The sequence below is a fragment of the Atractosteus spatula genome, chromosome 9 (genome assembly GCF_055471065.1).
Source record: "Atractosteus spatula isolate fAtrSpa1 chromosome 9, fAtrSpa1.hap1, whole genome shotgun sequence".
Taxonomy (NCBI): domain Eukaryota; kingdom Metazoa; phylum Chordata; class Actinopteri; order Semionotiformes; family Lepisosteidae; genus Atractosteus; species Atractosteus spatula.
Genome location: NC_142714.1, coordinates 13,907,593 through 13,920,431, shown reverse-complemented (window position 1 = coordinate 13,920,431; position 12,839 = coordinate 13,907,593). Strand labels below are relative to the sequence as shown.

Genomic DNA, 12,839 nt, shown 5'->3' with positions numbered 1-12,839 from the left:
AGACATGCATTAGGTTTTTTCTAATTAGGTTGCATTTGTTTTTTTTTTACTAAATTACTGTACTGTTTTAATTACTCTAAGTGATAAATATTGATACAGATTTCTCAAATGCAATGAGAGCATGCTTTAACCCTTGACCCTTACATGGAATAAACATTACAGGTCACTCAACACCATTAATAACCATTTCCATGCATTATTCAGTCTAACAGGGAGTAGGACCTCTTCAATCAATATTCTAAAGCAGTGTAGCTAATTTATTTAGCTCCTGTAACTACGGAACGGCATTCACAGTAATCTTTTCAAAGGTGATGACATTTTTTTATTATCTTTTATTTTGACATTAGTAACATTTTGTAAAATCTTTAAAGAATTCAGAATAATCTGTTTTTGTAGCCCCATCTATTTTTTTCTATTGACTTTTCTACAAAAGGCAATCATGAGGACAAAAGAGCCCATTAAAGAACCCACACAGTTGATCACGTTGAGCTGGATAGTGTGAACATATGGACACCAGTTCTCTGCAGACTCCTAATGTGTTCCTTTTCCCAAATATATGGTAGCTGTTATAGTCAGTTCAGCGACAGCAAAACGTCTGAAACTTCTAAGATGTGATGTATATTCTCCACCTTAAATTTATTATATTAAATATCTCATTTACAGAATTTGAAAGCCAGGTTTTTACTAAACAAGGAAAGCATATATCATTTTTAAAAAGCAAATGTGATGTGGCACATCTAATTACTTAGAAGTCATCAGATCTCTTCATTTTCCCTAGCTTGGTTTCAGAATAATTATCCCACAATAGGAAGTCGTCTCCTGTTCTTAAGTGCCACTATTTTCCTAATTGTTTTTGAGGGATAGATAAAACCAGGTTTTAGTTGTTAATGTGGACTTTAATGCAATGGAATTGATTTAGCTGAATAAGCCATTCTTTTTCTTCAGGCGGTTTGTGTCTCTCTTTTTCAGTCTTGTAAAATTGTATTTTTTCATATCAGCTTTCCAGGAAAAACATCAACATCAGTATTAATTCTTCCATGTTTCAGAGCCAGTATTTAGAAAAAAGTGGATTATGACATTTTAGTTCGTAGTTTAGAATTTTCCTGGGAAACCTTTTCAGTACGTTTATGACAGTCTTTTTTCAGGCTTGAGATGTGTAAAGCAAGGAGAGGTGAAGACGATCACACCCAGAACTTGAACCTGCAGAAGTTAGCTCCTGTGCTTTTTTTGAGCAGAAAAGACCAGATGATCTGAAACTGAGTCACTTTGCACAGACTCAGTGACTCCGGAGGCTGCGGGTGGGATCAGAAGTGATAATGTGAAATAAAGTTCACCCCTGTTATTTTAGCGGTTAATGACATTTGTACTTAAAAGACCATTTCTGCAAGATACACCCCCATGTTCATCCTTCAGACCTTGAGTGAGCAGAACTTAAAAGGACTGTTGAGTCAGCAGGCTAATGCCAACCACCCTACTGTTGACTTTGTGGAGGTGTATGTGTATTCTGCTTGGCCGACAAGGAAACCGAACGAACATCTAAGCAGCTACTGCACTGCTCGTTCCCGGAAACTGTGAGATTTGTACAGTAGTGTCAGGCCTCACAGCTGTAGATTCTCATGACAAGATTAGGGGATGGAAAGGACTCGTCAGATGCCAGTCAAAGATAGCTTCCTTTCTCTGGGGTATGTGGGTTTTGCTCTGAAGATGAGCCTTGCTGTGTTTTTTTTACAAGAGTTAAAGCACACGTCAGTTGCACCAATTTTATGGTGCATGGGTTCGCCAGTCACACTCACTGTAATGGAGAAACCTCTTAAACAGTTTCTGCAGCTATAAATGGACTTTTTTTATCTTTATCTTTATCTTAAATCAAGCTCAGATTGTGATTGTGATGTGTAGTGCAGAGCCAAACCAAACAAGAGTTCCTCTTTCAAACTTTCATGTTAACTTTGATGTATTGAGAGGGAACTTCAAGATATAGTCGAATTAAAGTTGTCTTACAATTGTTTATTTTAATTTATTTGAGGGGACATTGTCATGATTCATTTCCTCAACTAGTCCTGTTCTATTTGAATTTATTTCAAATAGAATTTATTTGAATATATTACAGTATTTATTGTGCAAACACCGATTATGTCTTATAAACAAGTAAGGTGCATGTAGTGTTAATCATCTGCATGTTTTTGCTGTAGTGCAAAACTAAATTTTAATGTTCAATTTGTCCATAATACTGCATGTTTATCATTATATGTCAGCCAAACATCTGTGTTGGCATCCAAGTACAGTACAAAATTTCTGTATGTAGTATCACCCTTGTGCCACAAGAGGGAACACAAGCACTTATGTTTTACAGTTTTAAACCTGGGTGTATAGTTCGAATATATAGTTAGAATATAAAGAACAATCAGAGATTATAAATAATGATATCAGATTATAAATAAATGCATATTACTCATAATAGCATTTTGTGTCAATTTCAGTTGAGCATAGAATTGGTTAGTTAAGAGACACATTTTAAGTTCAGTAATGATAACTAAAACAGTTACAGTTACACAGATTCGTACTCTGTACCGTTGTCAGTGAATATTGTAAAAATAAGTGTTCTGGAAAGTTTGCTAATTTAGCCATCTTATTTTACACAAGAATGGAGTTTTTGAAATTTCAATCACAGAAGAAAAAGTAGGTGAGCTATTGGTTTATGTAAGACAAAGTTTAATGTACTTTGTCAACATTTGATGTCTTCCAAGACTATGATAACATGTTTTTCAGAGGATACCCTTTGGAATTTAAGAAAAACATTGAGGTAGCCATCTTGGTTGATTCAAAAAATTAATTTTAAAAATCTGAATCCGTTTGTTCCAAAGGATGATGTCTGCAGAGTTTGGATCTTATCATCTGCATAATTTCAATCAAAGGTGGTAAGGAAGTAGAAGTTGTAGGTCAAACAAGCATCTTGGTTTGTGCAGGGAAGTCATTTTTACTTGTTTGAATTATATTGTGAGGGTGAAGACATGCTTTCAGGCAAAAACATGTTAAGGTTTCACTGTTTTGATACGTATTTTGCTTTATTTGATAAACAAGTGCACCTGTTTTCACAAGTGAATTGTGGTGTCCCTAGGATGAGAGCTGCCTCCACTGGAGTTTAATGACTTTAATGAGTTTAATGATTGACTGCATACATTCTGAAAGTGTTACACCTGGGCCAGTCAGAGCTCACAGCCCTCAGTCTCCACGGAAACTGGACATATTCGCAAGAGGGGTCAAACGCCTTCCAGGGCTGTGCAGCCTCCAAATAATGGGCGCTTATTCCATCAGCCCAGAAAAATTAAACCGTACTCTACCATTGATCTGGTGCTCTGTCATTGAGTTACCTTTTAACCTTGGTAGTGCTCACAGCACAATAAGCCCAGTTCTCTGAAGGCAGCCAGAGTATTTCTCTGTCATTAACCTACTCTGTCTGTCAGCACCCTGTCAGTCCAGCCAAGCACTGGACCAGTAGCAATGAACCTCACCACCTTACAACCCTGCGCAGCGGTCCAGCCTCTCTGTCCTGATCAGCCCTGATAGCTGCCCTCGCCTACAGTCTCAGATCAGTCCATCCAATCTCCGCCTGCCTTCACAATTCGATCTGCTTTGGCTGTCTCCAGCTGTCTCCGTCTCACTGTCTTTTTCTGAGCCTTCAGTCAAATAAAACTTTTGGATTCTGTTGCCTGTCAGCAAGATGCGGCTTTCTCCACCTGCTTGCTATGTCGTAACAGATGGAAAAAACTCTTAACAGTCTCTATATGCTTTCTGGCTGGAAGCCTTAAAAAAAGACAGTGTTGTAGAACATTCTAGCATTTTTTTCTAATTGTTTCTTTAAGTTTCTTAATTGAAATCTCTTACGTCCATCACTGTGGAGTGGACACAGGTTACCATCGTAACTGGCCACACCTCCACTCTCCTTTCAGTGTCGATAGCCACCGACGCCAGAAAGCCAGGTCACCTGTGCATCTGTTTCCTTCACTTCACTGTCAGGTGGGCAGGCCACTTAAGGTCAGGTCATACTGCGCTCAGAGCTCTGGCACAGAGTCGCATGTAGCGAGTCTCCTTGAGAGTCTGTCCTCTTTGCTCTCTAGTTCCCATATTCCATGACCTGGGCTTTGATTGGACACTGTCCTGTCTAGACCTCATCCCAGATCCTGCCAGTCTCGGAGACTTCCTCGATGTTTCCTTGGTTTGGACCCTGCCTGTTTCTGTCTCAATGTCTGCGCTGTGCTGTGGAGATCTGTTAGGGCTCTGGCCCTAACTTACGCCTGGCGTACCCCGTATAATCTCTTGAATTCCCCTTGGTGCTTTGGACAGTGTTTTGCTTGACTTTTCCGGCTTTGACCCCCTCCTGCATGACCACAGACTGGAAGAGCGCTGCTCGACAGCATCCCAGCAGCCTCTCCAGTCAGCGCGCGTACCTCTTTCCCCACTTACTGTGATGTTCGCCCAGCTCCTGGGGTTCCCTGAAAAAAGTCCACTGCTCCTGTTCTCAGGAGTGGCAGGCTTAACGAACTCTTAATTAAACTAATGATTTGGTGGTTGGAACCTGGTGAAATTGTTTTTGGTTTATCAGCTGCACAGTGTTCAACCAAGTGCATTTAGAAATTTGTGAAGAAAAACATATATGCAATCATGATATACTTAATTATTTTTTTTACCATTATTAATGCCTGGTTCATAAAAGAGCTCTTCTTACCTGGTTGGTTTTGTACCAAATAGTGTCAAATGCTGTTTCTCATTTCCTTGATGTAATTAAATTCAAGGTTTTGTTTTCCTTTAATGAACCCCAGCTGTTTTGCTGTAGGCAAACTGCCCATCTAATCTACCTACAGTGGAAAAGGGGGTCTGCCTGTAGAGTTCTTTTTAAATGTTTTTGTCATTAAAACATGACAGGAAATAATTAAAAAGATCTTTTTGTGTTTTAAAATCAATTTTCCCATGGCTGTGTTTCCTGGCGTTATGTTAGATTCTTTACAACTTTACATTCTTCCTTCAACCTTAATTTTCTCGTTCTTCACTGAATTTGAGGTCTGCACCAGTATGAACGGACTGATCTTCTGTTCAGTCCATTTGCCTGCTTCTAGTTTTAATGCAGTTTCACATTTTGTATTTTGTTTTACATCACAGTATTGTAGCGGCAATGCTTATTAATAAGAAAGAATTAAGTGTTTCTGAGCTTTCCCAAATAAGGCCCCATTTCTCTGTTCATCTCTGTGGTGCAGCCACAGAGAAGCTATTCATGCAGGCTGATTTAAAGATGTTTTCTTTTGATAAGGGACAGCTCCCAAAGGGGGATGCACTTAGCTAAGCCTGGCTATCATGATCAATGGTCATCCATTGGCGCCTATCTGTCTAGGGAGTGCCGAATGGACATCTGGACTGCATTCCTAAGTGTCAAGAGTAAGTGACTCATATCTCACCTTGATCAACCAATCAGGGACTGGTAGGGCCGAGTAACCCACGTGGGACTCTGATGCCCATGGAACTTTCAGCCAATGAATGAGCTGAAGTTCCTCCAGGTAAAAACAGGCAACACAGAGAGCCTGTAAGATTCAGTAAGAGATTCAGTAAGATTCAGTGGAGGATTCTGTGGACTGTTCTAAAGGGAATTCAAAGGAGAATTCCAGGGCAGGACGGCCCAGGAGCAGAAGGCTCCCAAGGGCAGGACATTCTCGCAGCGCGCCTCCTGACCATCCTGAGACTCAGCCCGGACAACCACGGAACGGCCAGTGTGTCCGAGTGCCAGAACTTTCCTTTGTTCTAAGAGTCTAGAGTGGAGGTTGCCAGAGAGTAACCAGCAGCAGGCCTCGTGAACAGGTCAGAACTGTGGACAGCTGAATCACTATTCAGAACTAGCTCTTCATCAGGAACGAACCGGTCCTCTTCCTGACTTGCTGGGACCCACAGTCATCTTTTCTCCTGTGCGCAAACTTTGCTAGTTAAAGCCAACACTAACTAGCCGGTCAGTGAGCATCTGCAGCGCACCGTCGCAAGCCGCACAGCACAGCCTGGCACACAGCCAGAGAGCGCGGATTGGACAGCAACAGCCTGCAACTGTTTCTTTGTGCCCGCAGGAGATCTGAATCCCCAGAGATTGGATGAGTATTCAACTTCAATGCATTACAGCTCGAGAATTAAATTGCTATCCCAACCAGTTGATATCAATTTAATTCCTAAGAGTTATGTACTTGTTTTGAGTATCTAATGTAGAAGTTATAACCAAGTTCATTTATGAAACGGTCTAAATGAATGATATACTGAACGTATGTCCTCTTGATATATGTAACTCTTCGTAACTTATTGAATATATATCTTTTGTATTCTGATAACCCTCTCGATAAGATCTGTTAGGTTTATATGCATATTCTATGTATTAATAAATGTATCCTCGTGTATTAGTACCTGTGTGTGTGCGTTGTTTGAGTTATGTCGCATGGTTGGATTCTAAAGCCATCAAAAGAATCAACTTTGTGATTTACTGCTACAATTAATAATTGTCTCAGTAAATGCCCAAACCCTACAGAACTGGTGCCTTCAGAGAACCACTATGATTACATATTTGGCGTCCCTGAACGGCTATGAAACATTACAGTATACACATTTAATAAGTTTAATGCCAAGTCTCTTCCTTGGTTTTGTCTTAAAGTACTTGATTGTATCAGTTTCTCAAAGACCCACATATTTTTTCTGAGTATTTATGCAAAAATGTTTCCCAGCCCTAGCTGATTTGAACCTTCCCTTTAAAGGGAGGATGTGTCTGCCATGTGCTTCCTATACAAATGGCAGCCCTCATTGTGTTCTAAACAAGAAAAGAACTCAATGCCAGTTCTCCCTGCCATTCTTTGGGGCCCCAGGGGTTTTCCAGTTTTGTTTTTCTGACGCAACGTTTATCTGGAAATGGATGATGGAGTCACTTTTTTATTTCTTCCAGCATATTCTCTAGTCATTAGCCTGTTTCATCTTCTTAATCTACTTCAGTATCCATTTTGTTCTGCTGATAGTACACATTCAATCTCAGCCCTTTTTCAATTGTCTTTTTCATATTGGCTTAGCTGCTTTTTACTCTGGTCGTGATTCTCAATTCCTCTTAAAAAGAAGGTTAAATACATTTTTTTCTCCCTCTTTGGAATGAATGAAAGTAAAGCCGTCTCTGAGTAATACTGTTGTGTTGCTTGTGAGAACATGATTCATTATTCACTCAAAAAACTTTTCTTTTCAGGACAAAACAAGTACTTTTATCCAGTTAAGACACTATTTTCTACAGAATCACATTTGTTCTAGGTCTCCCATCTTTGTTATTTTGAAATGGAGCTGCATTGGCTGATTTTTTAAATTACCAGTACTAAATCTGTCTGTGACTCCAGTTTTGTTTTTGGCAAACTGTGGGTCCAGATGTGAGGAACTTTTGTAAGCAAGTTCCCATGATTACCTCTGGAACCAGTACAGAACACGGAAGCAACCTATTGCCTCCTTGTATGTGCCAATGCCTTTACCCTGTTAACTATTATTAGTGCTTTGATAGCAGCTTCCACTACTTGGATTCTGAAGCACAGGAAATTCTCAGCCTCTGAAAAAGTATAGCCACTTTTAACACTGTTGACAAAATACTATGTTTATTACAAAGTGTATGACTATATATGTATATTTTATATAGAACTTTGTTGTTAATAACTTCTCAGCTTAACCCCATCGTTATTTAATAGCATACCTCAATCTCTGTTTTTTGCAAAAGGAGAAATTGACAATATGGTGACTGCAGATTTTGTTCGTTTCATTCCAGCTTCAAATATTTTCTCGTATACTACTAAAAAACATCACTGTACATTTCTGAAATCTGCAGGTTTTCTCTCCACTCTGGATAAGGTCATAACGATGATTGTTGTGTATGGGATCTAATGGAGAAAAAGTTTTAAATCACCTGTCATCTGTTCTCTGTGGTCCATGAATTTTTTGTCTCAATTTAAATCTTGTAATTAAACCCTAGAAAAACAGTGTGTAATTATGAGTTATGGAATTAGGCAAACACATGGCAGATGGCAGTTAATATAGACAAGAGCAGAGTGTAACAAGATGTTATCAGAAATACAAAGAAAAGGACATTTGTTTGAAGTAGCTACTTCTGAACCTTTGTAATCTTTAAGACAAGGGACTTAATAAAGTATTAAGAATCCTCAAAGACTACCCTATAGGCTTGATCAAATGAAAAATGAAACATAAACCAGAGAAATGTATGAGGAAGTGCATTTAAAATGCAGAACAGGTCCTTTCACACAAAGGGCAGTAGATGTCTGGAACAGTCTGTCTGGATGTGATACCCTGGCTCTTCTCATTTGTAATTTTCTTATCGCATTTACAGCATGCTCTGGATTCACTGGGCTTGTTTCAGTTTCCTTGAGCTGAAATGTCAGAGATGTGCTGCCTGCTATTGATTTGGGGATTTTTTGGAAGACTGTTTCCTTTTTAACTTCAGTAAATGGAAGTCTTTCAGCACGCCATATATTATCAAAGTTGCTTCTTTTATCTTACTTAAGGATTCTCATTCACCTTGGAGAAGTCTGGTTGTCTCTATGAATGTTAGTTCAGGAATGAATGTGTTTTTCTTTTTTGTGATACTTTGTACATGTTTTGAATATCTGATGATATGGACGACCCACAGGTACTTAGATTCTGTATGTGACTGTGGTATGTGCAGATGTGCAGATTTCAAGGCTGCACAAGCAAGAACTGCTTGAGAAATTCGTGGTTTGACGATTCTCATTTGACATTTAGGAGTGTGGCTAATACTACCCAAAAGTGTAGTCCACAGAGGTCAGATGTAAAAAGCAGAAGTATATTTGTGTACTGAACCTTATTTGGATATGTTCTTCTATCTACCGTTTCATTAATAATAATAATAATAATAATAATAAACTTTATTTTATATAGTGCTTTTAAAGGTGGCTTCTCAAAGCACTCATTGGCCTTAAACACCTTAGAATTTCAGCCATTTTCTGTTTTCTTTCAATTGTGAAATGTTACAATGTTGCTGTTAGGCTCTGCTTTAACCCAGATGTTGAAGATTTTGTGTATAAATTGTCTCTCAGACAATCCCCAGCACGCTGCATGCTGGACAGCCTCCAGCATACCCCAGTGCTCATGGCTAAGTTGCTAAGGCAACCCACTAAGTCTAAGCAGGTGTGAGTCTGGTCAGTACCTGAATGAGAGACCTCCTGGGAAAAACTAAGGTTACTGCTGGAAGAGGTATTAGAGGGGCCAGCAGGGGGCGCTCACCCTGCAGTCTGTGTGGGTCTTAATGCCCCAGTATAGTGACGGGGACACTATACTGTAAAAAGGCGCCCTCCTTTGGATAACACATAAAACCAAGGTCCTGATTCTCTGTGGTCTTTAAAAACCCCAGGGTGTCTCTCAAAAAGAGTAAAAGTGTTACCCCGATGTCCTGGCCAAATTTCCCATTGGTCTTTACCAATCCTAATAATACCCATCTATGAATTGACTTCATCACTCTGTTCTCCTCCCGACTGATAGCTGATGTGTGGTGAGCTATCTATGTGCGCACTGTGGCTGTCGTCGCATCATCCAGGTGAGGCTACATATTGGTTGTGGTGGAGGGGAGTCCCCATTACCTGTAAAGTGCTTTGAGTGGAGTGTCCAGAAAAGTGCTATATAAATTAAAGGAATTGTTGTTATTATTATAGTGTTGATATGCAAAACCTTTGTGGTGCTAACCATGGGTAAGGAAAAAGTATTTGAAATGTCTTCTGTTCTACAGGGGTCATAGCAGATGAGAAGTGGGCCCCCCCTGTGCCCTTCTATGACTTTCTGGCGATCATGGACAAGGAGGTGCCAGGTTTTGCAGCTCAGAGGACCCCCAAATCAAAGGACATGTTTCAAGAGGTGGAGGAGAAAGATTTGGAGGGCAAAGTGGGACCTTCACCACCCCAGTCAGGTAGCACAGCTCCACATCCACATACTGAGCTCTGAACAGCACTACTGCTGTTGGGACAGGAAACTGGGCCATTACACAGACTGGTTAGATTTTGTGGTTGACAGCCCTCTTGGTGCTAGTCTGCTGGCCTGGGGTTTTTTCGTGACGTTTGTCCAACAAGCTCAGGCACATTGTTTGTCAGAGAATGATGTGTTTGGTTCTTTTCCAACTATGCTGTGTGAAAAAAATATTTTCAAAGTCATAGAACATAAAAATGCCCTTGGAAATCTGCATTGCGTTAAAAAGTTTAAAGCGTTTATTCTTCAGGCTTTGTCAAGAATTATGGACCTGTAACATAAATGCTGACATCTCTCAGTACCCTAACAAACCAAACATTTCCATTTTTAAATCCAAAACTTGTGAAAGAGTTTGAAACTGGAATGTTGCTTTCTTTGAATGAGTGTATACGCAACACCTGAGCACAAAACCAATTTTGTATTTCTCACTGCCACTGTAAATTCTGTGTATCTTACATTTGTGTTTCAAAAAAACTATTGTTGGTCCGATTACAACTGCTGTTTTTTTACAGAAGAAGAAAGATAAATGATTGTGGCAGAAAAACAAAATGTTTTTTTAAAAAGCTATTTCCATCATCATTTTCCAAGTGCCAGTACAGTAACAGTTTTAAGTTCTACCAAGAAACATATGCTGCTGTATTTGCTCATGTGAGTATATTTTTGCACAGCTAAAATGGATATGGTGAAGTATGCCAATATCTGGGAAGAGTGGGTTCTGCTTGCGTTATTTATGACAATTTTATATACATAATAATATTTAAAAGTACCGGTTGATGAAAGTATTTTGCATGTTCTTATAAGATGTTGTCATTTTTGCCCATGTATTTCAATTGGGCTATTGTCAATTGCAAAAGTGTAAACTCTTATTTGTTATGCCGAGGTAAACCAGAGATTAAACATCTCTTGTGGCTGTTCAGACTTGCTTGGGCCGTCTATCCCAACCACATTCCTCCATTATATACTGTACAGTATATGCAGTATATATATGGAGGATATATAATCAGTGCTCTGCCACTGATCCGGAGCTCTGTCATTGAGCTTTCTTTCGACCTGGGTACTGCTCTTAGTATTACTAACCTGTGTCTCAGAAAGACACTCAGGCAAAGCAGGTTCGGGAGAGACGGGGAATCTTTCAGGCAGGATTCAGACTATCTGCACCCTGTTGTTTTTGCCGAGCACCGGATCAGTGGCAAGTTTTTAAACTTCCAGTCTGTAATCCTACAAGGCGGCGCAGCCATGCTTGCTGGATCTGCCCTGAGAGCTGACTTTGCCTTCTTTCAAGGATCAGTTCCATCTGCAGCCGGTACCTGGCCAGTTTCTCTGGTGTTCAGGTAGTAATGTCAGCAAGCATGCATCTTCAGGTTAGAATGGACAGCCTGTTTCATTCTGATCTCGAAGGCACAAGCAGACATTGAGCTTTCAGAGACAAAACTAAAACCTTTAATTTAGCTGTCATTAGCGGAACAATGTCTCTGGTATCACTTACATTTTGAAATGTAACTATTAGATATTAACGGTAATAGACTTCCTCCGCATGTTAACTTGGCCCTGGCCTTCACAGTCGAAGGCTAAAATATTTGTCTTGAAAAGCACACAGCTGGATATATTTACTGTTAATACCACAATTACTGTATGTAAACACAACCAGGTAAAATTCCCTGAGCAGTACATACTCATAAGCACATCCAGTCTTTAAAATCATACTTGTTTAAAGCAATAACTGAATGTGACAGAAGGCTTGTGGTAAATGACATGTTCTTGACATTTCATGCTCTAATGTATATATCACAAAAAAGAAACGCATAGACCCCTCTGCTTATTATTTTGTTTTTTTCTGCTGCATTAAGTAAAAGCAGCCAAACTGTCATGAATATTTTCTTGTTACAGTATTTTGTGCTGTTCTTTTTTACTTTTCAGCATTAAATTAAACTCTGCTTATTCTATCTTGGCCAACTATGGCTTATTCTGGCATTTTGAAATAAAAATATAACTCCTCATTGAATTTGCTTTCCTTACCTGGGAATTAAATTTCCATTTTTATACCTGATTAATTAATAAATACCCTTTTTTATAATCCGGGCATGACTTTTTTTTTTATTGTATTAACAGGAATGTTAACTGTCATATATGTGGTTTTCCAGGGGATTCTATGGAATTAATTACATCAAGTGATTTATGTCATATGAGCAGACAGGGTATTTGCAGGCTGTGTATTAATACAATTGTGTTTACAGTAACAGATCTGAAAATCATTCACTAACCCATACAACATTTAGAGATTTGTCCTTTTGCCTAATTTGGCCTGATTCTATTTACAGAAACTGACCTGTGCTACTTTGAAAAGCAGGAAATGCACAAGTGACTGGAAATCTGATTAATGTGACTACAGTTTGATAGACAATACCCAGAAGTAGTCTGTTCATTTTTAAATATATTAATTCTTGGACTCTCGACACAGGAGTGGTGCTAAGACATTTTTAAATCACCTAGGAGAATTAAAGTCAAGGTTTATATATGAATCATTGCTTTACACCAGCTACTTTTAATAATAGTTTAGTGATTAGGCTGTTTCCACCACAGTAGTTTTATTTTATTATGTGAGACATCATGACAGAAACAAGGCAGGATAGACAGATCTTGAATAGTTTCTGTTTCCTGACAGACTGTCTATAGAGGCCTACATGTACAGTAAGTGCTTTGTAGGTGCCATCTTTAAGTGCATCTACCGTACAGTACTGTTAGCAAGTTTAAAAACACAGAGTACAGGGAGGATGGAGAGAACAATATCATTAATGGTTTTCTATGATCCC

The 12,839-nt window shown here is 39.2% G+C and overlaps 1 protein-coding gene across 1 annotated transcript in view; it reads left to right on the top strand.

Annotated features, from left to right (window-relative positions):
• txndc16 (thioredoxin domain containing 16) overlaps positions 1-12,031 on the top strand; it is a 68,054-nt gene extending 56,023 nt beyond the window's left edge. Inside the window, exon 21 of the mRNA XM_088925417.1 lies at positions 9,797-12,031. Within this exon, the coding sequence (XP_088781543.1) occupies positions 9,797-10,008 (212 nt within the window). The 3' untranslated portion in view covers positions 10,009-12,031. The remainder of the gene's footprint in view (positions 1-9,796) is intronic.
• Positions 12,032-12,839: the final 808 nt, after the last annotated feature.